The sequence below is a fragment of the Spermophilus citellus genome (genome assembly GCF_964194105.1).
Source record: "Spermophilus citellus genome assembly, chromosome: 3".
NCBI lineage: Eukaryota > Metazoa > Chordata > Mammalia > Rodentia > Sciuridae > Spermophilus > Spermophilus citellus.
The window spans coordinates 14,566,841-14,592,661 of record NC_138184.1 but is presented as its reverse complement, the minus strand read 5'-3'; the positions used below and the strand labels follow the sequence as shown (position 1 = coordinate 14,592,661).

The following is a 25,821-nucleotide window of genomic DNA, read 5'->3' as shown; positions in this document are numbered from 1 at the left end:
AAGGTCTGTGAGCATTATGATTAGGGTGCAGGTGGGTGGGGGTGCCAGCTTCTATGTAAGTGGGCTCTTGCAGGAAGGGGGGGGGGAGCAGGGTGAGGCTCTGGGCAGAATGGGATTCTTTGACTTGGCTTCTAAATTAACCCATGGTTATTTTGGGGAGTCACCTGCTCCAAAGACTAACTTCCCCACCCCCAGAAGAGACGTCCAATGGTGAGCCCTGCTGATTCACATGATCCTAACTCACCAGTCACAAAGCACCCTGTGCCAACTGTCAAACCGGTTAACCGTTAAACTGTCATAACTGTCAAACCACCCCTGGCTCTGTAAATATGCAGAGCTGTTCCTCAATAAAGGGGCATTTTTCTCCCACAGGAGCCTTGTTGGTTCTTTCAGTTATGCTCACAGGCTTAGCGGTCCCCTTTAACAGGAGGAAGAAACAGGTGACCACTAGGTGGAAGTCCTCAAAGGCAAACGTCCCCCAGGGGAGGGAATCTGGGCTGTAAAGTGCTCGGGCTGGAATCCTGCCATTACTGAGACAGATAGGCGATCCCTTCTGTCACTCAGGCTCCAGGGGGGCGGGCCCTGCACCGTAGCCAATCAGACGCTGCTTCAGGCTGCTGGGAGAGTTCCAGGAGCAGCGCCAGTCTGAGGCTGCCGAAGCTCGGAAGCGGTGCCAAGGTGGTGCTGTCTGGCGCTGCCACCTGCGGGATCCCTGCTCATTGCTGAGCCCCTGGTGGTTCACCTCCGATTGCTCCTTGACCTCCACCTCCGCCGGAAGCCACAGGGAAGACACCTGGACACTGCAGGAGTCAGGAGATGGTGAGAGTGCTGGCCAGATTGAGATGGTCAGTCACCTGGAGTGGGGTGTGGGACAAAGGGCTGAGGCCAGTGAGCCCAAGCTCAGGACCACCTTGAGACTGCTAAGGGAGGAAAATGCAGTTCCACGTGAAACCGACTGTGGCGGGACCCAGCCTCCGGGTGGCAGCCCTGGGGCTGCAGCCAGAGTCCTCCGCCGGAGCCGCTTGGCCCCCGCTCGCCGGGTGCTGTGGGGCGGGCAGGCGGGTCGCGGCGCCGGGTCGCGTTGCAGGCGGGTCCTGCAGCCTCCTCTGGGCTGCTCTGCCCCGTGTCTCCCCAGGCTGGGCGCCGGCGGGCGGGAGAGTCCGTGGGACCGCGACTCTGCGGAGCTTGGACCTGTGGGGTCCCCAGCCCGCCTTTCTCTTTAGTGGTGGTTGGTTTTCCTTTGATCTTGCAGGTTCAAGGTAAGCTTCGTCCAAACTCTACGACCTGCCCCCAGCCCCCAGCCCAGGGCGCCTGCATTTCCTACTTTGCCAAACTGTTTGCAAAGGGTATGGGCGTGTGGACGTTCCACATCCCGTGAGCCTTCCTAACATGACTGTTACCATCCTCTGATTTTTTTTTTTCTAGTCATCGTTTTACATAAACGAAATGCTGTTTGAGGTGGGACTTGACTTTATTTGGAAGGCGTATGGCAGTAGGGTGTTGTGGGGCAGGTCGCTCAGAAAACACACCAAGTCCCAGTTTTGTCCAAATTGAAGAGTCTTATAGCCGTTAGGCTGGTGACTGCTCCAGGCAGGACCCCTAACTGTCTCTGCAAGGAACAGTCACCGGCCTGAGCATTTTAGGATATTTAAAGGCAAAAACTGCAAAACCCACATCAGGGTTGACATAGCTGTGAGCAAGCAGGTACAGAAGCTGAATTGGGCAGTTAGCGGGACAATGCAGTGTGTGTACATTGGTATTTCCCATGGGACTTTCCAGGTTGGCATAGCAGAAAGCAAGAAGAAGGGAAGTGGGTCAAAATGACCCTAGTTGGGTACAAGTTAGAGAATGGTTGCTAACGTCTAGACAGTCATTGCCCAAGAAACATGGGACCCAAAGAGAGAACAATTTTGCATTGTATAAGAATTGCCATTTTTCGTTGCCATGTATGCTATGCTAGGTAACTGTTAATGGGTACCGAGGTGGGGCTTTCCCATGGCAGAAGCATTTCTTACATGATATGGAGTCTCAGGGTAAAATGGAGTCTGTTTGGTCATTGCCCATATAGCCTGGTCCATAACAAGGGGAAGCCCCAACCCCTGGACCTGCAGGGATCTCCATGATCAGACAAAGAACTTTAAACCAAAATAAAGAGGCTGATCATCTGCCTCACCCAAAAGCCAGTCTGGCATAAGAGCAGGGTTTTTATTATAGCACAATTAGTTACAAAGGCGGGTGTCTTGGGAACTTAGAGCTAACAGGGTTCTGGCAAGAGCAATGCAAGGGCAGATAGCAGATTAATGATCTACACTCCTTAACATTTCAAGGTAGGGAGTAAATTCAGATTCCAACATCAGAATTAATGAGGAGCCACTGAATTTTCAGGGAGGGTTGTTATTTGGTTGGGAAGAGCCTGGCATGGATGAGTTCAAAGCATGGGCAGGAATTCCAAACTAGTTTAAACATCAAAATATGGTCAGGCCAAATAGAAATCTTATATTTTACAGTAAAACAGAAATGAACTTTTTCGTGACCTTGTGAGATGGCTCCTTGTGAGCTGCAAGACAGGTTGAATAAATGTTAGCTGCAGAGTGGGCTGAACACTGCACCCCCACCCATCTGGTTCCTTATCGCTTGTTTGCCTCAAGGCTGAACACTCAACCCCCACCCATAACTGGCCCCTGCCTGGTCTGTCTGAAGGCAGAAGATGACATCCTTGGCAAGTACTGTGTGACCCAATCCCTGTATGCCAACAGAGCAGCTTGCAGACCCAGAGACACTGTTAGATTTAAACACACAGCAAAAGGGATGTAAGACCACCTCTCTCTCGATTTGCTGTCTCCCTCTCTCTCTTCTCTCCTTCCCCGCTCTCTTTCTCTCTTCTTTTCTCATTGATCAGACACCACCACAATAAAGATCTCTTGCTCCGAGAGTCATGGTCACTTTCCTTTTACTCCCAATCTTAAAATGGAATTAGGCTGGGTTCTTCAAGAATTTCTGCTTTTGTAGGGAGGAGCAAACAGGAGTAGAAACAGGGTGGGACAGGAATGGAGCAGGGGGTGGTGACCTTAGACCCTAGACACTCTATCCAGTTTCCCTCTGAAGTCAGCCTGCTTTTAGAGTGACCTTGCTCAGGCTGAGGGTGGGTCAAAGATCACAGACCAAGAGGAAAGACAGTTCAGAAAAGCTTGCTTAATAAGTGTTAGATTTAGTTAAATGGCGCCCCGTTTGTGGGGTGTGAAAGATTTTACAGAGTCTAAGTGCAAAGCAAAGTTTTATTCAATTTCCCAGGGAGAAAAGGGTCAGACACCATAGGCAGCATAATCGCAAAATGAGCAATGCAGACTCCATAGGTTCTGCAAAGCTGTGTGTTTATTCCCGGACTCAATCACTCAGGCACCCAAGGGGCTCATTTCTGGTTAGAATTGAATTTTATCGGGTACAATGAGGATGGTTTAATCGTTGGAAACTGCTGACATGCGGATGGGACAGTCAGGGAACTAGTTGTGCAGGTTAAAAGTTTAACTCAGCAAGGCAGGTATAAAAAGTTTGAAACTCATTTCTACGGGGAGGAGATAGGAGCTCTGATCCCTAGTGATGAAAACTCAAATCCCAAATCTCACCCATTGCTTTTCTTCTTCCCCTGGGATTTATTGTTCCCCAGATGTTTGTTCTTTACTGTGGGGGAATTCTGGGCTAATTTGACAATAGGAGAAGACCAAAATTTAGGGCCCATCATTCAGAGTCTGTCTCATTCCCTCAGGGTGCATTGTTCCTGGAAAAGGATTTACTGGGAGAGGCTTAGTGTTGGGCTAATTTCCCTCCTTCCTCTGGAGCCCCACCTGTCTTTTTTTTTTTTTGCCCCCCCCCTCCTAAGAATATTAGTTTCCATAAAGCTTCAGGCTGTGGTTTATAGCCAGGATCAAAGAGCAAAGCCTGCAGTATTGATTGCTTGCTTGGGCCCAGAAGTTGGCACCTCAGGTCTCCCTGGGGACTTTTTAAATTTTGTCTAGCAGGATATGGGTGGGTTTGTGGCTTTTCTCTGGATGGCTTGTGTAGATGGTAGATAACTCTTTGACTTAGAAGGGAACATTAAGAGTGGGGTAGGGAACACTAAGGGTGGGGTATCTCCTAGGGTAAGATCAGAAAATGAAATCACTTATGTCAAGAGCATAAGTTTGAGATTACAATAAATTTTCCCCCTGCCCCCTTCTCCCGAGATTACAATAAATATTTTGTTTTAGCTAGAAGTGTGTGTCTGGTTTTTATAGTTTAAAAGGAAGGAGAATCATCTAACTAATGGGAAGAGTTTTCTTTGTGCTAGATCAAAAGTCTTTGAGAGGTGAGAGTTCCTTAATCATCACTATTTATCAGGATTAAGCTCTTGGGTCAACTCAGCAGCTATAGCTTGTTGTAGGGACAAACGAGGCAAGGCACCGAAGACAGCAGGAAACAGTTTTATTTGGCTGCAGCCAGGTTCAGAGGGTACAGCCTTTGCAGTAATCTGAAAGAAAAGTGACCACAACACTCGGAGCAACCAAAAGATCTTTATTGTAGCAGTGCAACAAAGAGAAAAGAAGGAAAGAAGGGGAGAGAGAGAGAGAGAGAGAGAGAGAGAGAGAAAGAAAAGAGAAGAGGAGAGATGAAGAGGGAAAGAGCAAGAGCAAGAGAGAGACAGGGAGCGCACACAAGAAAGACAAAGAGAGCAAGAGAGAGGGGGGCCTGGCAGGAGGGAGTTTTTATAGCCCAAATCTAATGGGCCCTCTGGGTCTGCAAGCTGCCTTGTTGGCCCAAGGGGTGGGGGGTTAAGTGTTCAGCCTTGAGTGGGGTTGAATGTTCAGACTTGAGGCAAACAGGTGATAAAGGACCAGATAGAGGGGGGTTTGAGTGTATGGGCTATCTTGCAGCCAACATCTGTTCAGCCTGCCCTGCAGACAACACAGTTCAGCCTGCTCTGCACCCAACATTCCTCCCTTTTTGTTTTTCTAAGTGACACTGGGACAGCATAAAGTCCTCTGGCTACTTCCTGCTTAATGGTGGGTGGCCTTGGACCTAGAAGGGGGAGTGGAGGAATGTTCGGGGGACAGGTCTGAGAACACCAGGGCAGCCAGAAATAACACTCAGTGGCTACAGACAACTACTGTGGTAGGGGTAAAGTCCATAAAAGTTCCTTGAAGCCACAAGTCCTCGATGGCATCAAACCAGTCCTGGATGGAGGAGATTCTTGGTATCAGCCACTGGTCCTGTAGCAGGGACTCTAGGAAGTATTGGAGGTGGCTTGGTTGAACCCAGTAATGTTAAGGGTGACAGCCCAATTGCAGCTAGTGGAAGGGCAATCACCTTGACCCATAAATTGAGAGTGGGTGGTGTCATCCTGGTGTCATGTCATTTGGATGTAGAAGCGGTATCTGTGGTTTGAGATAAAAACTTGAGAGAGAATAATGATTAGTAAAAGAAGAAGAGGGTTGGCGAGAAATTTTGAGTTTGGTGGGTGTGGTCGAAGTCCAGGACTGGACATTTGGAACAGGTGCCTTTTAAGGTGGGAGACATGGTACCAGGGGGAGTGGCCCAAAAGCTTGGCCACCATTGGGGTAGTAACTATGACTGTATGGGGTCCTGTCCATTGAGGTTCCAACGATTGAGAATGCAGTTCCTGAAGTAAGACTGAGTCACCCAGTTGAAGAGGGTCCAATTCAGTTGGTGGTTGTGCGGGGATTGAGGCAATGAATGGAACCGAAAGGCACTGGTCTGCATGTTCTCTTAGGAGTTTGCATAGAAGTGTGAGATTAGGCAGGTAGGACACAAGGGGAGGAGGAGTGATTGGAAAGCTTTGGTTGATTAAGAAAGGGCGCCCAGAGAGTAGCTCAAAGGGGCTAAGGCCTGAGGGAGCTCTTGGGGCTACCTGAATTCAGGTGAGGGCTGAAAGGGTAAAGTTTCTAAGCTGGAAAGTTTGAATTAAAATGTAAAAGATTAGGTACTATTAAGTTCCTCTGTTACACCCAGATTCCTGAGATAGTTAAGACAACGCCCTACTGGCCATTCAGCCTAGGGCCCTGTGCAGTTCGTCACAGGGCCCGAACCAATCAGTTTGAATGTGTACCCAGTTTGGAAGTGACCAATCACCCCTGCCCAGCCTTTTCCCGCCAATGAATGGACTAATCATGTATCAGAGTTGTTGTTCAATTTTCCCGCGCCTCATGATGATTTGTTCTGATGTATGCAAAGCCCCCCACCCTCTCCAAAAAGTGTACTTAAGCTCTGCTTGACCTCTGCTCTGGGCTCCGGGCTGCTCTCCCTTCTTGAGTGAGCATGGAGTCCCAGCGCACTGGAATGGATCCAATAAATCCCCCTTGCAATTGCATGAAGCTAGTCTCGTGGTCTCTTTCTCCGACGTTTCGCCTGACCCTTACATTTGGTGCATTGGCCGGGAACTGCGCATCGCCGGACAGGGAGACCTACGAACTGCTTCGGGGGTAAGTAAGGTGCCTTTCTCTCTCTCTCTCTCTTTCTCTCTCTCTCCCCTCTCCTTCTTCTCCTTCTCTCCCCCTTGTTCTTCTTTCAAAATTGCTCAGGTGCGATCGCTCAGGTTTGGCTCAGGTGCGATCGCTCAGGTTTGGTCTCTGGCGGCTCAATGGTGGGCGTAAGTCCCCAAAGGGCATAATCTCTCAGAGCCTCGGGTGGGGTTGGCAGTGTGTGTGTGTGGCTGTCAGTGGAGAGCGTAAGCTCCCCCTGGCGGTGACTGGCAGACGTGCCTCAGGAGTCACAGGCCACGCCCCCAAGGGACGCTTTGGGGGACTCGGGGGGACGGAGGTGCTCCCCATCAGGTAGAGGGGCGGATAAACCCTCTCGTCGGTGTATTTTACTGCCAACCCGTCTGGTTTTGCCGGCAACTCTTTCTGTTGAATTCACTGTCTGTCTTTAATTTTTGCTTCTGAATTTGTGTTAAACGTTTACTGTGTGTCCACGTTTGTGTCACGTTTGTGTTGTCTCCCTGCGCTTCAGAGTGGCCCACCCTCGGAGTTGAATGGCCCCCAGGAGAGTCCCTCCCGTTTCAGCCGGGGCCTCATGGCCATCCAGATCATGGTGATCTAACCTTTCAGGACCTCTGCGAATCTCCTCCTGTATGGGTGGGGTCCGCGCAGTCCGCTGGGAGGATTCCACCCGGCGGTATGGCGGATCTGTCCTGTCCCTGTCCCACCTGTCCTCTCTGCCCCCTGGCCGTCTCCCCTCCCGGGAGGGGAGAGGGGAGAGGGGTGCTCCAGCAGGCGCGGTGGACGGGCAGACGGAATGGGGGGGGGTGAGGTCGGCGGGGGACCGCCCCTCCTCCCTCTCCTCTGCCGGCAACCGGCTGCCACTGGGCGTATTTCCACCACAGTGGGGCGGGTGGGGTTGGAGTAGGAGCCCGCAGGGGACTGCGTCCCTCCCCCCTCCGTCCAGCTGGTGAGCAGAAAAAAAGCGGCTTGGGGGCACCCAGCCCTCTCCCTCCCTTGTGGGGGTAGAAGGGACCGGGTCCCCAAACCCCCCCCCCCCCCCCAGTGTTACAGCCCTCCCCGGCTGCAGTGATCACCAAATCCCGGGGCCAAAGAAGCGAACGGATCTTCCTAGAGTCGGGCTGCTTGGAAATACAGCCCAAGGCCGGATGATAAATTCCATCTAAGGCTAAATACTGAGACTAGGGAAGCGATGTTTTCGGCTTGAATGCAAATAGAGATGCCTGCTGGGGATTTAACAACTTTGACATCTTGCTTTGACTTTTCTCAAAGCCCTGTCCTCGTTATTAAATTGGTGTTAATTGGCTTTAGAGATGGGAACCAAATTTTCAGTCACAAATTTGAGTCTCCACTCAGCTTTCTTGGGGAAGCCTAGCACTCGAAACAACTGTAAGCAGAGGATGAGCTTTTTGGGAGCTGGCTACTAAAAAGTTAGGGAAAAAAAAAAAGCCTAGTGCCTAAGGTCAAACCAAACTGGAGGAGCTAATCTTGCAAGTGAAAGGGAAACTGAGGAATTCCCAGCAGCTGCCAGAGCCATTTTCGCTTTGGGGAAAATTTCCTCATAATTTCCCTGCACTTAAGGATTACTCCACCTAAATGCAGTAAAGTCAGTCACACTGAGACCCTTGATTTTACACCTATAGTTGCCCCTATGTGAAAACATCTGGTCCACCTGTGGGAAAGTCTATGGTGCCACTGATGGGAGTCATAATTAAATGAGAGTTCAAAACCTGGAGGGATATATTCTTATCTGGTTGTCTGATTGTTTCTTAAAGATAAACTAGGTTAAATGTGTGTCTAAAAAATAATTTCTTTATTGTAACAATCTGGTATCTGAATGGGTTTCTAAAGCATTGCACTATCTTGCAGTTAAAAGTTGGGTTTAAGCAATTGTTTAGTTTGATTTCAGATACTTCTAAAGAGTTTCAATTTTGAACTGGGCAGCCTAAGGAGATTTCACTAGGTATACAGTGCATTGATTTGGGCAAGGATAGTAAATTATGATTTGGTATCTGTTTCTCTGTGTGTAAGATTTAGGGAAAAAGTGTTGAATTAAAACGTTGGTCTGGCTTATTGAAATGATATTAATTAGCAACAGTCTTGGGAATTTTCAAAGCTTAATTTCAGATATGCATGGTAGTGTGTGGTTCTTCCTAAAATTTTTCAGGCAAATTTAATGTAACTTAATGCTACTTTAGGAACTTCAGAACAAGGAAAGTGGCTTAGAGGTCCTAAAGAAATTTCTTCTGATGGTAGAGATCCTATTTCCAGTTTTATGTGAGCAAGTTTTTCTAGTGTAAAAAGATATAAAATTTTGGGAATTGCTTCTTAAATTTGTATCATAATTTTCGACATTCAAACCTGGAAATATGACTTATGGCTAAAATGCCTTAGGCCTAAAGTATCTGTTCAAAATAGCAGTTTTTCCCTGCTCCTTCCAGACTTTAGCCAGGGCTTAAGCTGATATGCAAACAGAAGCAGCTTGGAACTCAGGCCCAAGGAAAAAAAGGTAAAGGTATCTTTTTATGGGAACTCAAACTAGATTAAAGGACTTTTGCCCTTTTCTTAGATTCTATGTTTTTTTGAGCTCATGATTTTTATCCTACAGACAAGTTAATGTTTTTCTGATAAGTTCTATTTTTTGATCAACTGGAGTTTTTTTTAAAACATTGCAATGGAGATTTCATCTGCGAAAAAGTACGAGGCCTTTATTATTGTTATGTGTGCACACTCTTGTTATGTGTTGTATGTCGGTATGTCTGTATGTGTGTATGTCCATATATCCTGCAGTGATATGACAATTAACAGATGAGGAGCGCTCATAAAAAAATTAAAAATGGATCCAAATATCTTTGATTCACGTGATTCAAATGGTTCAATTTAAATTTGGTAAACAGATAAAAAAGGAGGTCTTAAATTAAGCTTATAAGTTTTTCTAGGTGTTCAAAAAGGCCCTAATAAAATGTTAACTCTGCTTAAATTAAAAAGTTTACAAGTATTGTTTCAAGATGTGAACAGAAGGGGGTTAACAGATAGAAAAGAGAAACTAGAAGGTTCTAAATATGGATTTAATAGAAGGAAAATGTGTTTCTGGATAAGAGAGTCTAATTAAGAGGGTTTAAGTAAATGATAAAAAAGGTCTGTGCAAGTTGGTTATAAATAAGTTTTTGAGCAAGTAATCTTAAAGAAATTAAGCAGCTGGTTAAACAAGTGCTATTGTTTTAGAGAATTATGCTATGTTATTTCTTTAAAAGCCAAACTTGGTTAGCATAAAATCATCAATGTAATTGTGATGTTACTAATGTGTTCATATCTTCCAGGTATACAAGTCTGTAAGGTAGAAGCTTTACAAGCTGGTGTTCTAAAGTTGTATGGTAATTTTAGGTTCAAAGAAAAAAAAAACATGTTGGAAATTTATTTATATCACTTGTGTTCTATAACTGTACTTATTATCAATAAGTTATGTAAAGTTCCATGTTACTTTTTACACTGAGATACAATTTAAATGTATTTTTAAGTCAATGAGAGCCTAATCTGGGTGAAGGTTTTATTGTAAAACACAAAAGTGCTTTGCTACTTTCCTACAAGAGGTTAGAAGCTTCCAGCCTTCCTTTAATTCATGTTTTAGATGTGATATTATGTTGTGTTAGCTAATATTCATGTGAACTTGAGCAACAATTTATGTAAGTTTTGTAAAATGATGTCTAAAAAGCAAAGATCAGCTTTAGAACTATAGTATTTAAGACTTATGAAGAGCCCCGCCTTACTTGAGATAAGGCTCTATGTCCCAACTCACTGCATGTGAAAATGACTATGAAAGAAGTAGGCCAGATTTCAGTGCATTTAAAGTTGTGCCCAAAAGTTGGTTTTTGTCACGATTGCCAGGATATCAAACAGGGGATTATAATGCATAACTCTGCCAGAATTCAAGGTAGCTATTACGTAAACTAAATATGTTTTTATCCTAGTTAGTTTTGTTTTGAAGTTTACTTTTAGATGGTCTAAGGATTGCCTGTTAATTTTTTTAAGAGGTACTGCTTTAAGAACTCACAACCTGGGTTAACTTAAGGTAAGGAGTTATCACCTACAGGATAGATAGACATAAAAGTTCAGCACCCTTAATATAAGGCTGTTAACTTATTTTGCTGGATGTTTAAGATTAAGTTTTAAAATTAAAAATTTGGCTCTTGCCCTCTGAGTCAGTCTGAATCAGGGAATAGGGGACTTCTTCAAAGGGCTCTGCAACTCTAGGCCACATAACCTCCCGATCAGGGAGATTAATAAGACCAGTGGAGGACAGGAAGCCAGTCAGTGCATTTGCTGTGAAGAGGAGGGTCATCAGAAAAGGGAGATATCCCTGATGCTTCTGAGGGAAGCCACATGGTCAAGCAAGGCCTGGACCCATCCTAGCGCAAATGGCACTAGCAGAACTGAGAAGCTGCTGTGAAGTTCCCGAGGACTTCCCAGAGACTCAGCTGACTGTTAACAATAGGAAGAAACAGAAGTCAGTTTGACTTGCTTCATCTTAAACACTTAGCAAAGACAGTCAAAGCCAAAGCACAGCTGTTCCTGGACATCTTAAATGATAATAATAGTTAAATGTAACTTCCATGAATAAGTAGACTGGAGGCTACAAAAGAGATTCTTAGACTGAAATGCCTGATAACTGTCAAAGGGACTGCTAGAGTAGTTTTAGTCTAAGGCCTTTATTTCTAACCAACGCAGGTAGGCTTGATGTTTGCTAGTATGGTTATCCAGCCCTGAGTAGCAGAATTAAAGATTTCTCTATTAGACACAGAGGTCATACTAGCAAAGGATTTTGAAGGATCAGATGGCATTAGATTATTAGACTATATCTTAAGGGAAAAGACATCTGTAACCCTAAATGTTGTGTTGACATCCCTGACATTTCTGACAATGTGACAAATATCCTTAAAGATTTACATGCTCAGATGGAAGCCATGTCCTCAGCAACTTTGTTGTGAAAACAATATCTTAGCTCCTAGTTCTTGGTACTGCCTGAGGAAAAACATTGTTAATCTTTGTCTTGGTCATTATACTCATTGGCATATTCCTGTGCTGTGGCATTTATTACTGCATCAATATGGTTCCAGTACTAATGAGTTCTTGTTTCTCTTATAGACCACCTATCACTCGAATGGCCCTCCAGCCTATTACTTCTCAATTGGACTTTTAGCATGGACCACTCGATAGACCCGATATTTTTAAGGGGGACTCCAAACTGCTTGCCCCACACCGTCCCTTTTCAGCCTGAAGAAGCCAGAGAGATCCTCTTCGTCCCCCTTCCTTACAGCAGTAAGGAGTTCCCAAATTAGAGGGGGGAATGAAGTCAGATTTAAAGTTAGGTAGTCAGTGTAGTTAGATAAATCAGGGTCTAATACCGAGTGAAATCTAAAATGGAGGCCATGCTAAAAATGATTCCAGGAAACACAGGACAACCCATGGTAATCAGAAGGCAATATGCTCCACTGACAGAGATGAAAAATGAGACTCCCCAATATTCATTACTTTTAAGATTAAAAGTAGTCAGAAAAAGGAGTGGGGAATGAAAGGGTAAAGTTTCTAAGCTGGAAAGTTTGAATTAAAATGTAAAAGATTAGGTACTATTAAGTTCCTCTGTTACACCCAGATTCCTGAGATAGTTAAGACAACGCCCTACTGGCCATTCAGCCTAGGGCCCTGTGCAGTTCGTCACAGGGCCCGAACCAATCAGTTTGAATGTGTACCCAGTTTGGAAGTGACCAATCACCCCTGCCCAGCCTTTTCCCGCCAATGAATGGACTAATCATGTATCAGAGTTGTTGTTCAATTTTCCCGCGCCTCATGATGATTTGTTCTGATGTATGCAAAGCCCCCCACCCTCTCCAAAAAGTGTACTTAAGCTCTGCTTGACCTCTGCTCTGGGCTCCGGGCTGCTCTCCCTTCTTGAGTGAGCATGGAGTCCCAGCGCGCTGGAATGGATCCAGTAAATCCCCCTTGCAATTGCATGAAGCTAGTCTCGTGGTCTCTTTCTCCGACGTTTCGCCTGACCCTTACAAGGGCCAGTGGCAGGAGATTGGGCCAGAAGAGCCTGAGTTCAATAGCATGTTTAGTGAGATGATCCTTGAGAATGCCATTAGGCCTCTCAACCTTACCCAAGGATTGGGGTTGGTAGGAGATGTGGAGCCTCCAAGTGATGTTGAGGCCTTTGGAGACTGGTTGAACAACCTGAGAAGTGAAGGCCGGACTGTTGTCTGACTGGATGGAGGCGGGAAGTTCGAACCTGGGAATGATCTGCTGGATGAGGATGGAGGTGACAGTGTCAGCAGTTTCCCTGGATGTAGGGAAGGCTTCTATCCAACCTGAAAAACTATCAACCAGTGTAAGTAGGTAGCGAACTTTTTGTGCCTAGGCACGTGAGTGAAGTTGATCTACCAGTCTTTGCCTGGGTGGTGGCTCCTCATCTGGAGTGTGGGGAGTTTAGGTTTGATGCTTCCTTGTGGGGATACTGTAGAGCAGACAGAATAAGCAGAGTGGACCTGCTGGAGAGTAGTTCTCATTCCTAGGAAGTGAAAGAGGGGGTTGTGAAAACTGGAAAAAGGGGTTAGAGAGGGTTTTAGATGGGCACAGAGTCTCTGGAGCCAGAGGAGTTGGTCATGAGTCGTAGGTCTCTGTCTTGGGCATCAGGGCTGGTAGTGATTGACTGACTGGTGAGTTTGTGTATCTGATCTTGGAGGAACTTCTGTAGGCAATTTAATAGTCATGGTCCTATTAGGAGAAATATAAAGAGGACTAACTAATAGGGGTCCTGTGAGGGGGAGGAGCCAAGGCCATACTTGACTGAACATTCCCCATGGAGCCTGTTGGCTTAGTTGCTGTCTCCTCTTTTCTAGCTGTTCTTGTCCTTCATTACTCCTAGGAATGACTGTGTTTTTGGCTTAACTGTTTTTGGTAGGTGTCTAAGATCAAGTTGGTCAAAATTGACTTTGTTTCTATCTATCCTTAAGAGTCAGTTGAGTTCCCATAGGGGTTGCTCGTGGGGGAACTTGAGAGCAGCTTCCTAGTTCTGAAAAGACCCCCAGACCCTCAAATCCCCCGTCCAAAAGAACTAGCGTCACACTGGCTGCAAAAGCAAGAGGCAAGTTTATTAATACACAGGCGCCTGCGGGTGCACAGCAAAACCTCAGCCGAAGCTTTGGTGAACTGGCACACCGGGCTTTGGGGTACAGATCTTTTATAGGGAAAAAGGAGTTGTTTCCCGCCTAGCACAGTAACAGGTGTCTCATTGGTCCCTTTGAATCCAACGTACAGGTCACTTAAAGGGTAAACTTGTTTTTTACTATGATAAACTTGTTTTTCACTATAGGTTCCCGAAAAACTCATCAATCTCACAGGTTTACATTGTGTTTCCTCCCTGTTCCCGCTTATGATCCCAGTTTGCTCAAGCATGTCCTGTGATGTGGTCAGGGTGCCCTTTCTAACAGGTCATGTGGTGAGCTCACCTGTTTACTGCATACTTTCTACTTTTTATAATCGGGCCTTAGGTTATGGGGCTGGGGTCTTTCAGTTCTGCTAGTGACATTTGCGCTAGGATGGGTTCTGGTCTTGCTTGACCATGTGGCTTCCCTTGGAAGCATCGGGGATATCTTCAGTGACCCTCCTATTCACAGCATGTGCACTGATTGGCTTTTCATTCTCCAGTGGTCTCAATAATCTCCCTGATCAGGAGGTTATGTGGCCCAGAGTTGCAAAGCTCTTTAGAGAAGTTCCCTGTTCCCTGGATTTCAGACTGACTCAGAGGGCCAGAGCCAAATATTGGTTTTCTTGGCCATTTTAATTTAACTTTAAGTCTTGATCATAAACATCCAGCAAAGTCAGTTTTACCCTAAATTAAGAGTATTGGGCTTTAGCTGAAGTCTGGCCTACTTTGGAGTCATTCTGACATGTAGTAAGATGGGAAGCACAGCCTTATCTCGGGTAAGGCTAAGATTTGTAAATCTTAGGTAAAGTGTTCTAGTATTGAAGCTGATCTTTGTTTTTAAATATCATTTTATTTTATTTTTTTTTTTTGAATTTTTTAATATTTATTTTTTAGTTCTCGGCGGACACAACATCTTTGTTTGTATGTGGTGCAGAGGATCGAACCCGGGCCGCACGCATGCCAGGCGAGTGCGCTACCGCTTGAGCCACATCCCCAGCCCCTAAATATCATTTTATAAAGTTTATATATGTTGTTGCTTGATGTCACATGAATACTAGGTAATACAGTATATTATATTTAAATTGTACCCAGTGTATAGAACTTTATATTAATCTTATTGATGACAGGTCCAGTTATAGAACATTAAATGATATAAATAAATCTCCAATATGTTATTTTTATAAGTGTAAAATAACCATGCAACCTTTTGGAGAACACCAGATTGATATAATTTTTTTTTAAAGCTTCTATCTTGGGCTGGGGATGTGGCTCAAGCGGTAGCGCGCTCGCCTGGCATGCATGCGGCCCGGGTTCGATCCTCAGCACCACATACCAACAAAGATGTTGTGTCTGCCGAGAACTAAAAAATAAATATTAAAAAAATTCTCTCTCTCTCTCTCTCTCTCTCTCTCTCTCTCTCTCTCTCAAAAAAAAAAAAAAAAAAGCTTCTATTTTAATGACCTATATACCTGGAAAATATGAACGCATTTAATATACAAAGAAGAGTAATAGTACCACACTTATTATTGATGTTTTTATATTAATCAAGTTTAGCTTTTAAAGAAATAACATTAATATTACAATATTTCAAAATAACAGTTGTTGTTTAACCATAGTTGTTATAATGCTTAATTCCTTCAAGATTACTTGCTCAAAAAACTTACATATATAATCAACTTACACAGACCTTCTTTATCATTTGCTTAAACCCTCTTATTTACTTAATAGACTCTCTTATCCAGAAACACATTTTCTTTCTATTAAATCCATATCTAGAACTTTCTAATTTCTCTTTCCTATCTGTTAACTCCTTCTTTATTTATATTTTGAAACAATCCTTGTAAATTTCTGAATTTAGGCAAATTATTCCATTTTAATAAGAGATATTGTTATTTGCAGCACACAATTAATCACACCTGTTGACCATTTCATGAAAACATGAACAATGTTTAAGTGTATAGAATTATACTGTTGTAGGGATGGACAAGGCAAGGCACCTAAGATAGCACTGAAGATAGGGAAATAGTTTAATTTGGTTGCAGCCAAATTCAGAGGGCACTGCTTCTGTTGTAATCAATTAATCCCCTGAACCCCAAGTTTAGGTTGTTTCAGAATTTTGCACCCAACATGTTAGGGAAGGGGCTCAGAAGTTCAGTCTGCAGAAGTTCATAAAAAGCAGTTTTTTTTCCCCCCCTGTTCTGGGCAAGTTAACCCTTCAAGGACACTTGGGGGGAGGGGGAGAGCTTTTTCTTTCCTTTCTCTCCTCTTCCCCCCACCCTCCCCACCCCCTCCAGCTGTTATCATGGAGCCCAGTTGGTAACCTCCTTATCTTAGAAATGTAGCCTTCTCTGTGAAGCCCCAGCTCAAGGCCAGAGGCCTTGTTTACATATTTTGTGAAAAACTAGTAAGGGGTGTCCAGTGCCTGAAGTGCTGATTTTTCCAGCCAGTGACCAAGTAAAACAGGGCAACAGGAAAATAGGAAGTTTATCTACATTAAACTTTTTTGTAGATATTCTTTTGCTGAAAGTCCTAAAATCAGCCATGGTGAATATTGCTGAAGAAGGTCAGTTAAGACTTTTCTGTGGGCCTGGGTAAGGAGGGGAAGACGGGAAGGCGGGGCTGAGAGCAGCTGTGGATCTGAGAATGAGGAAGGAGATGTGAAAGAATAATGGGAAAGGGGTTTGGGATTTTCCCTAGCAAGGAAAACTTGAGCAGTAGAACAGGGAGAGCAGAGGGGAGGATGGGAGTGAGTATCCCAAAAAGCCTGTAAGGGACAATTGTTAGTAACCTGTTTTCAGTGATGACAAAGCAGCTTTAAAGGCCATTTTCACCAGATCTCTGATAGGGGTCCAGGGCTCTCCTCAGCTTGTTTGAGCTTTGGGTTAGCTGGTAAGAGGACCTGCTGGGACCTAGTGTAGGCGCTGACAGGAGAAGAGAGGAGTGAGTGGGTGGAGGGATTCCTTCAGTACCTGCTACCTCAGCAAGGGGGCAAGGGTCTGAGGAAGGGCGGTGGTGTAGGTTTTTGATCTAGTAATTGGAGGGGAGAGAGCAGGTTGTTCAGGTGGCGGTGACAGCAAAGGGGCTGGGGCAGAAGGCTGAGGGTGAGGACCTCTTTGAGCCCGGTGATAGAGTGGAGGTTCCTCAGCAGGGTCAAAAGAAGTGGAGGAGTCTGGAGGAGGAGGAGATTGGGGATCAGTGGTTGTGGGTGTTGGTTTGCAAGCTAGAAGAATTTGCAGAGGTCTGCAAGAGGTGCAGAGAGCACAAGCAAGAAGAAAGCTTTGATGTAGCAGCTTTTTCCCATTTTTTCGAATGCCCACAGTAATTGTAGAGATCCCTTAGAATGGAGGGGTCCAGGGATCCAAAAGGGGGGCCATCTGCTTTGGTTGTCTAAGGGATAAGTGGGCCAGGCCTGGGTGCTATATTTGATCAATTTTTTGGGTTTGATGTCTGGTGTCAAGGAGAGGGTTTTGAGGTTATCCAAGAGGCATTGTAGTGGAAACTGATTTATTGGCAAAAGGGGCGTCCCCACTAGAGCCAAAAATCAGGAGTGCCTTAGTGGCAGGTTCGAGCTGCAGAGATTGGTCGTCACAGAATCCTGACAGTCAAAGCTCTCGTCTTGGACGGAGCTGGAGCCATGGGAGACCTTGGCCAAGGCTTTTCGGGACCCCTCCTGGAAAGGCTGGATACTCCCAGGGCCAGAAAGAGGGGAAAGAGAGAGACAGGGGAAGAGAGAGGAAGGGGGGGAGGGTAAACATCTCTCTGGTGGCCGAGTCTTGAAGGTGTGAGGACTAGGATTTTAGGAGAGCCACTGAGACGGTGAAGGTCTGGGTGGGGTGTGATGTTCAGTTCTCTGTTATGTGTCCCTGGAAGTTACACAGTCCTTCGAGGGAGACCTACAAAGCTTATGCTGGTAAACTACCAGCTGGGAAGGGAAGGGAATAATTTTGAACCCAGGAGTCTATTCTGCCCTAGGAAGGAGTCCCTGAGGGCCACTGTAGCCTTAAAGGCTGTGGTGGGGTGTTTTCCTACCCGCAGGTGGGCAAAGAGGTTTGCCAGACAATCAACTGTCAAATCCTCCTAACACCACCATTGGGTTTAGTATTCCAGGAAGGGGAAACTCACCAATCGAAGGTCAGTGGTGGATGGAGTTCTGGGGTTGAGAAAATGGGTTCAGACTGTCCGGTGAGTGGCACTTCTGAAGGAAGAGGGACCCAAAAGTGGGTTTTAACCCTCTCCCGGGTTTTGGCACCAATGAAGGGAAAGTGATCACAAGACTCGGAGCAACCAAAAGGTCTTTATTGCAGCAGTGCAACAAAGAGAAAAGAAAGGAGGAGAGAGAGAGAGAGAGAGAGAGAGAGAGAGAGAGAGAGAGAGAGAGAAGAGAAGAAAAGAGGAGAGATGAAGAGGGAGAGGGAGAGAGCAAGAGAGAGACAGAGAGCGCGCACAAGAAAGACAAAGAGAGCAAGAGAGAGAGAGCAAGAGAGAGGGAGGTTTTATAGCCCAATCTAATGGGGCCTTTGGGTCTGCAAGCTGCCTTGTTGGCCCAAGGTGGGGGTTAAGTGTTCAGCCTTGAGCGGGGGTTGAATATTCAGACTTGAGGCAAATAGGTGATAAAGGACCAGATAGAGAGGGGTTTGAGTGTGTGGGCTATCTTGCAGCCAACATCTGTTCAGCCTGCCCTGCAAACAACACAGTTCAGCCTGCTCTGCACCCAACATAATCAATCAATCCCCTCAACCCCTAGTTCAGGGAGTTTCAGTGTTTTATACCCAGCATATAAGGGGAGGGCCTCAGAAGTTCACAGTCTGCCGAAGTTAACATAAAAGCAGCTTTTTCTTTTACTGTTCTAGGCAAGTTAACTCTTCAAGGACAACACCTGAGAAGGGGAGAGCTTCTTTTCCCCTTTCTTTCCACCCCCTGCCAGCTGTTACCATGGAGCCCGTTTGTAACTTATCTTAAAAATGTAGACATCTCTGTGAAGCCCAGCTCAGGGCCAGAGACCTTGTTTGCACATTTCTACAAAGTACTATACTGGATACGTTTGTGAAAAACTATTAAGGGGTCGTCCAGCACCTGGAGTGCTGGTATCTTCCCGGCCAGTGGCCAAGTAAACAGGGCGACATGAAAATAGGAAGTTTATATACATTGGACTCTTTTGCTGCCAGTCCTAAAATCAGCCATGGTGAAGAGGGCTTTTCTGTGGAGAAAGGGGGTGGCCACTTCAATTCTCCCCTTTAATGATGCTCCCCATAATTTAATCCTTTATATTTAAGAGCATCATTACCATTATCTTGGCTTAAAGTCTTATACAATGTCAAAACCTTAGTTGTTGTCATCCTTTCAACAGCAGCTTCTACAGTGGACCCAATAGTTTTAATGCACAGTGGAGCCAAACATGGGAGCAATGAACAGGTTAACAGAATCCCATTACACCAGTTAAGCTTTTAAATCTACCAAGAGTTGAAAACCATCTCCCAAAAGCATGTTTGGGACCCAAACTTTAATGCCTTTCTAGGTATGAACGAGGACATGTGCTAGTTCTCTTGTGTTGTTGGCTATATCCTTAACTGTTTGTCTATTGTCATCCATTTGGATGCAACAATCTGAGCTGTTGAACTCTACACATATTTTTTTTCCTCAACCAGTAGGTAATCTAATGCCAAGCGGTTTTGATAGTTAGCCCCTTGCATCTGGTCTGTTGTGTGGCTAGGAGGTCAAAGGCTGTGGCAGTCTGATTAATAATAATTTATAGTACAGCTTGTAAGTGAATAATTCTGTTTAATGTGTCAATAGGAGTTTTATAATTTCAACTGCCATTTTGTGCCCAGGTAGCGGGACCATAAGTGGCAATAATCCTCTGGGGTGGCCAGTTACCTTCACCCCAAGATTGGTGACCTCCTAAATCAAGTTTCTTTCCAATGGACCTCTTTTTCCTTTCCAAACAGTCATCCATCTATAGCATTCCTCTGGTGGGACAGGTCCTAAATATATGTTTTACCACCTCTTGGTTATAGTGGATTGTCTTGACACATGGTTCACATGACCTCCATGGTTGGAATAGGAGAAGGGCAGAATCCCTTATGGTTATCAAAGGAAACCAAACTAAATAATAGACTAACATTTTTGTTAGCATAAGTTAAACAGCATGAATTAACAAAGCCAAACTAATAACACCAAACAAATCCTAGAAAGCTTATATAAGCAAGATAAAAAATATAAGTGAAATTTTGTTACCCAGAGTCCAGTCAGTAGGAGTTACTGTTATCAAACCAGTAGCAAAAACCAGAGAACTGTGTATATACCTAGAAGCAAGGGGTGGCAATGCATTCCAGTGTAAGAACCATCTCAGAGGTTGAAGGAGTCCATTAGTCCTGGTGGGAAGTTTATCTTTCACCGTGCATTGATCAGCCAGTCCCTCCTCTGTGGCTGAAACAGGGTTGTAGTCTCCTCAAGCTTCGGCCGTGCGTAGACCAGTCAGCTTCCGGAGTGACTGGAGCAGGGCTGTTGTCCTTCTGATCCTCAAGCTTCTTCGGTGCTCCTTTTTCTTCAGGATGGTCAGCTTCAAGGGTGTAGCAGCATCTGGAGAGCACTCCCAGTCTGCAGCTGCAGGCTTGAGTCTGGTGTAGTGAATCCAGGGACCTGTCTCTGCAAACTTGACTGCAGTTGAGGTGGATAAAATAACATTGAAAGGGCCCCTCCAAAGAAGTTTAGGGGCTGTATGTTTTATTTTTTGACCCAGACTCAATCTCCAGGCTTGAAGGAGTGTGCACCTGGGTCAAATTCACTGACAATCTCTCTCTAACCCATTGGTTGAGAACCTGTAAAGTTTTCCCTAAGACCTGAAGCTGTCAACTCAGGGTTAATTTTCCTATCTCTCTTCAGTCTCCCTGTAGTCCCCTAATAAGGGGGGGGGGGCTCCCATATATTATCTCAAAAGAAAAGAATCCAGTCCTCCTAGTGGGAGTGGATCTAATCCTCAGCAGTGTAATAGGGAGGAGTTCATCACAATGTGAGTCTCCTGACACAGCTCACCCAATTGAGCCTTAAAGTCCTGTTCGTCCTTTGAACTTTACCAGAACTCTGCAGCCTATAGGCAGTACATAACTTTCATCTGATATTTAAACTCTTGGTCAGTAATCTTATCACTTCTGCCCAAAAGCTGGCCCATTGTCTGAGCCAATAATTATTGGGACACCAAATCTGGGAATAATTTCACAGAGAAGCATCCTAGTCTCTCTCTAGCCTTTTCAGTGCAGGTGGGAAAGGCGTCCACCCAATCAGAGTGGGAATACCCAAAACCCAAAAGTTATTTATAGCCCCGTGAGCATGGTAGTTCAGTGAAGTTTACTTCCAAGTCTTCAAAAGGTGCTTGTCCTATAGTTTGGATTCCTGGTGAAAGGTTTGGCCCCTGACAAGAATTATTGTGAGCACAAACCTCACATTGTTTGCAGATCATCCAGGTGTTGCTTGTGAGCTGGGGGGTCATAGAAATGTTGACTCAGAACTGTCTCAAGTGCTGTATGTCCAACATGATTTCCTGCAAAGCTGACTGATAAAGTCTGGGGCTAGAATCTCTGGGATGGCTATTCCAGTCTTCAGAAAATCTCCACCATCCACCTGGGAGAAAATTTTCTTTTTCAGTCTTAAATCACTTACTTTCATGTTGGGAGTATGTTGGCTCTCATTCTGTTAGCTAGTCGGCCAGGCAGAAGGGCAGCATTTAAACCTGGGACTGGATTTTCTTTCCATTTCTTGCAGACAGCTAACCTGGCCTCTCTGTCAGCTCTCCGGTTGCCCTGAGAAACCACAGTGTTTCCCTTTCGATGATGACCTTGGCAATATATAATCACAACCTTCCTGGGAGCCCACAGTGCATCCAAAAGTTCCAAGAATTTCATGCCCATACATCATGTCCCCCCCCCTTTTTTTTTCCCTGAGTTAATTAGTCTACATAAGGCCCTATGAACATGAAGGGTAGTGAACGCATATTCTGAGTCTATGTAAATATCCACACAGACTCCTGCTGTCAACTGAGGTGCTTGAGTCAAAGCAATAAATCTTCCTTTTTGTGCTGAAGTTTCCTGAGGCAGAGGCTCTGCCTTGACTGTAGAGTCCAGAGTGACCACTGCATATCCAGCAAAACATACCTCATCTTTTATAAAACTGCTTCCATCTGTGAAGTACTCTGCATCAGCGTCCCCGAGGGCTGGTCTGTTAGGTCTGGTCTGCTGGAGAACACTTCATCCATGACCTCAACACATTTGTGATCAGGTTTTCCAGGTCCGATAGGCAGCAAAGTTGTTGGGTTTACAGTTCTGAGGACCTCAACGCGGATACATGGGTTTTCACATAACATGCTCTGATATTTGACCATTTTTTAATTAGTCAACCAATAGTGTCCTTTATATTCTAACAATGTCAAAATTGAATGAGGAACTCCGACAACCAGTTCTTGTCCCATGGCCAGTTTATCAGCTTCCAACACCAGAAGAGCTGTGGCTGCAAGGGCCTGTAAACAAGGTGGCCAGCCCTGGGCTACAGAGTCCAGCTGTTTGGACAAATAGGCCACTGGACAGTGCCATGTCCCCAGCATCTGAGTCAAAACTTCCATAGCCACTCCAGACCGATCATGGACATACAGAAAGAAAGGCTTTGTGAGGTCAGGGAGCCCTAATCCAGGTGCACTGGTGAGTGCTTGTTTAATGTCCTCAAAGGCCTTTTGCTTAGATGACCCCCATATTAGAGGATCCCATTCTCCCCACTTTGTGGCTTCATAGAGGGGTTTTGCCATAACTGAAAGTTGGGGATCCATATATGGCTGAACCCAGTAGCCCCCAAGAATTCTCTAGTCTGATGGCAGGCCGAAGGGACTGGAATTGAGCAGATCTCCTGTTTCTTTTGAGGCTCAGTGGTTGTTCTGTTCTGTTGCTGAGTCAGATGGTAACCAAAATATTTGACTTTTTCTTGATAGATATGGGCTTTTCAGTCAAGAGTCCAGTGCTGTCCCAAGGATGGTGTACTCAAGCCCTTGGGAGGAACTGTCATTTAGGGAAGGGAGGTCTACATAGAGCCTCTGGCACTTTCAGATGCAGAATTTTTTTTTTTTTTTTTTTTTTTTTTTGTTATCCCTCAGTGCAGGATCTTGGCTGCTAGGATTCTCCAACTCTTAAATCTGACGTAAATCTTAGCAGAGACTGATGACCTGGGACATAATTTGTATAAAAGGCACCTATGTCAATCTCGCCGTGGGCTGTCTGCCAAGGTTGGAGGGCAGCAGTGTGGTTCCGTGAAGGTCCCAGTGTGGCAGCCACATTGTGCCCACCTAGGTGTTGCTCTTTGACTGTGTGGCTTTCTCCTCTTGCCAGGTGGGAGCCTGCTCTAATTGTATATAGCGGCTGCCCCACTTGTCAGTAAGCCTGGGTGCATGGGGCTCTGTGGCCCTTCCTGCTGGTGGCTCACAGTGTGTGGTTTGGAGCAGGATGGCATATCCTTTTGGAGTGAGCACCCTATGGCCCACTATCAGCTGTTAACATGAACATATTCCTGGTTCATTTGGAGGCTTGCAGCAGCTGAGCCCTCCTGAGGCTCTGGGTCCTGTGCATCAGATGCAGTTGTGTGTGTCTATGGGACCCCTGCCATATTCGTCAATCACAGACTTCCGAGCAAGTGGGAAGAAATTGAAAGGAGGGGCTGGGGCCAAAACATTCATTCCTTCTCTGTTCAAGGCTTAGCTTTTGAGCATTGCAGTGGGTGCTTGTCTGCCAGGGCCATTGGTGGCTTCCCCTTTTGTCTGGCCACGCTTTTTTTTCTTCTTTATAAACATTTGGACCATTGTCTTTGTACTAGTGAGCCCCCCTTTGAGTGAACTCTGGGTTTGTAAGGAGATCATCCTCCTCTTTATCTTTCTGGTCTGCCTGTCTTTGAGTCTCTGGCATACTTCTCAGTAAAGCCCTCTAGGATTGTAGTTTTTGGCAAATGGCTCTCTGAGCCTGCCTCACAAAGGCTGTATATTTCTTCACTGACAAACTTGCACTGCGGCTGCAATGTTTGTATGGTGCCCCTCCTCCCCCAGGCACCTCTGGGCAGGGAGAGGGGCAGCAGTGGCGGTGGCCTGGAAATTTAGCTCTGAGTCAGTTGGGCACATCTCTTTTGATTATTGCTGCCAGTTTCATAGGGCAGAGGGGCCTTAGGCAGATGTGGGGCCGAGAGAAATATTCAGGCTATCGAGGGTGCGAGAGGGAGATGCTGGAGCAGCAGGAGGCTTATCTCGGCTCTGATTGTCTGAGATGTCCTTGGCTTAAGCTGGGGCTCAGGGCTGGCTCCGATTCCTTCTAACTCTTGGGCACAGACAGTGTGTTTTGTTCTCTTTTTTCTATTCTTTAGACTTTCTCTGAGGGCTTCTTGACATCTCTTTATCTTTAGACCTTCTCCATTGGGGCCCCATCCTAGGTCTGGATAATGGGCTGCATCAGATCAGTCATGGTCCCGGGTTCCTCCGTGTAGGAGGGAGGAGGATTTTTCCAGCGTATGAGCTCAGAGGTGGAGAAAGGCTGCCACACAAAACTGCCTTGTCTCCCTCAGACATTTCCCTCTGGTCAACATGGGTATGTCCTTTAGTCCCTTGCAGGGGCATCTGGAGAGTTCTCATCTGAGTTGTGGCTTTGGTCTCGGGACAAATCTCCCACCTTCATCTTGGGAGGTGAAAGAGTCTTTGGTCCTAGGAAGCCTTTGGCTCTGAGGCCATCACAGAGGAAGGAATGGCCAGTATTGGGGGCCATCATTTGTTGCCTCTGAGGACAAGGGGGCTAGGGGACAGTCTGCTGGCCAGTGTCTTGGCAAAGTTGGTCCTGGGTCCTCTTCTGGCTCATGGGGAAAACTGTTTCCCTTCCTGTCTTTTCCAATCAGGTTTTCTGTTTAGCTGCTTTCTGCTGGGTCTTAGAGACCACTGTGCTCCTGGCTAACATCAGCTTGGACTGTCCATCTAGACAGGCTCTCAACCAAGGGGGCTGTTTCTGCACTATCTCTGGACAGCAATCCATATAAGAGAAATGGTTCAGGGGTTCCTTCAACAATCAAAGGACCTCAGCAGTGACTCTGTCATCTAAAGATCCTTCTGGTGGCCAGCCCATATCTTGGGTGAGCCACTCTAATTCACAGAGTATGCCACCTTTGTGGAGTGAGTCTCACCCCACAGTTACCAGGAAAACCTTCCTAAAGGTTTCTAACACACATTTCAGAAGGCTCGGTTTCCTTAGTTTGCCTCCCATGTTCCACCCTGCATGGGTGTCGCACACTTAGAACAAAACACACTTAGGACAAGACTCGCTTCGTCCATCTCTGGCCACTCCCCTCACGGGGACTTAGGGCCCTCTTAGCCTTGCGGGTTGGTATCAACCCCTGACCTGGAGCTTTCACCTAGACGTTGGTTGGCAAAATTCCGCCATAGACTGCACGGAACCGCAAATCAGGACTCTGCACTCGCTTCGGCCCTCGGGTTGGGTCGGAACCCTTCCCTTTGTCCATCTCATTCACACACTTTCACACAGACATGGCCAGGACAGAATTTCTATACTGCCCAAATTCCAACAATTCCAAACCAAACAGAAAAGGGAGTCACGGTGTCCCCTCTGCTTGCTGACCCCAAACAGATACTACTCGGGTGACTCCCCAGGTCCGTTTCAGCTGCAACCACTTTGGAGGGTACTCGGGACCCAACAGTGGGTGATCAAGCCTCTCTTCCACCCGCTTAGGCCTCAAAGGGGAAGTCAGGTGGGCTACAAAACCAAATGGACCCGGGTCCTACCTGTTCAGCTGGGCGGTGCTCCAAAACCCTAATTCTGGTTCCTGCTGCCTGTGGGTTCCTTTGTGCTCAGGGTGGCAGCCCCAGAGCGCTGGGTGAGTCGATCCTCCTTCAGGTCAAGAGTGGCCTGGGCGTGCCAAGGGGACCGCTGTCCCCCACCGCCCCAGGGAAGCCAGTCCCCGGAGACAAGAGAGGCAGAATAGCCTTCCTTACCTCCTCTGTCCCATCTGGCTCGCCAAAAATGTTGTAGGGATAAATGAGGCAAGGCACCAAGATAGCAGGAAATAGTTGTATTTGGCTGCAGCCAGGCTCAGAGGGCACAGCTTTTG

The 25,821-nt window shown here is 46.1% G+C and overlaps 1 protein-coding gene across 1 annotated transcript in view; it reads left to right on the top strand.

The window, feature by feature from the left end:
* Positions 1–644: 644 nt before the first annotated feature.
* LOC308644304 (uncharacterized protein) overlaps positions 645–25,821 on the top strand; it is a 39,874-nt gene continuing 14,697 nt past the window's right edge. Inside the window, exon 1 of the mRNA XM_081285263.1 lies at positions 645–819. Coding sequence (XP_081141389.1) covers positions 817–819 — 3 coding nt within the window. The 5' untranslated portion in view covers positions 645–816. The remainder of the gene's footprint in view (positions 820–25,821) is intronic.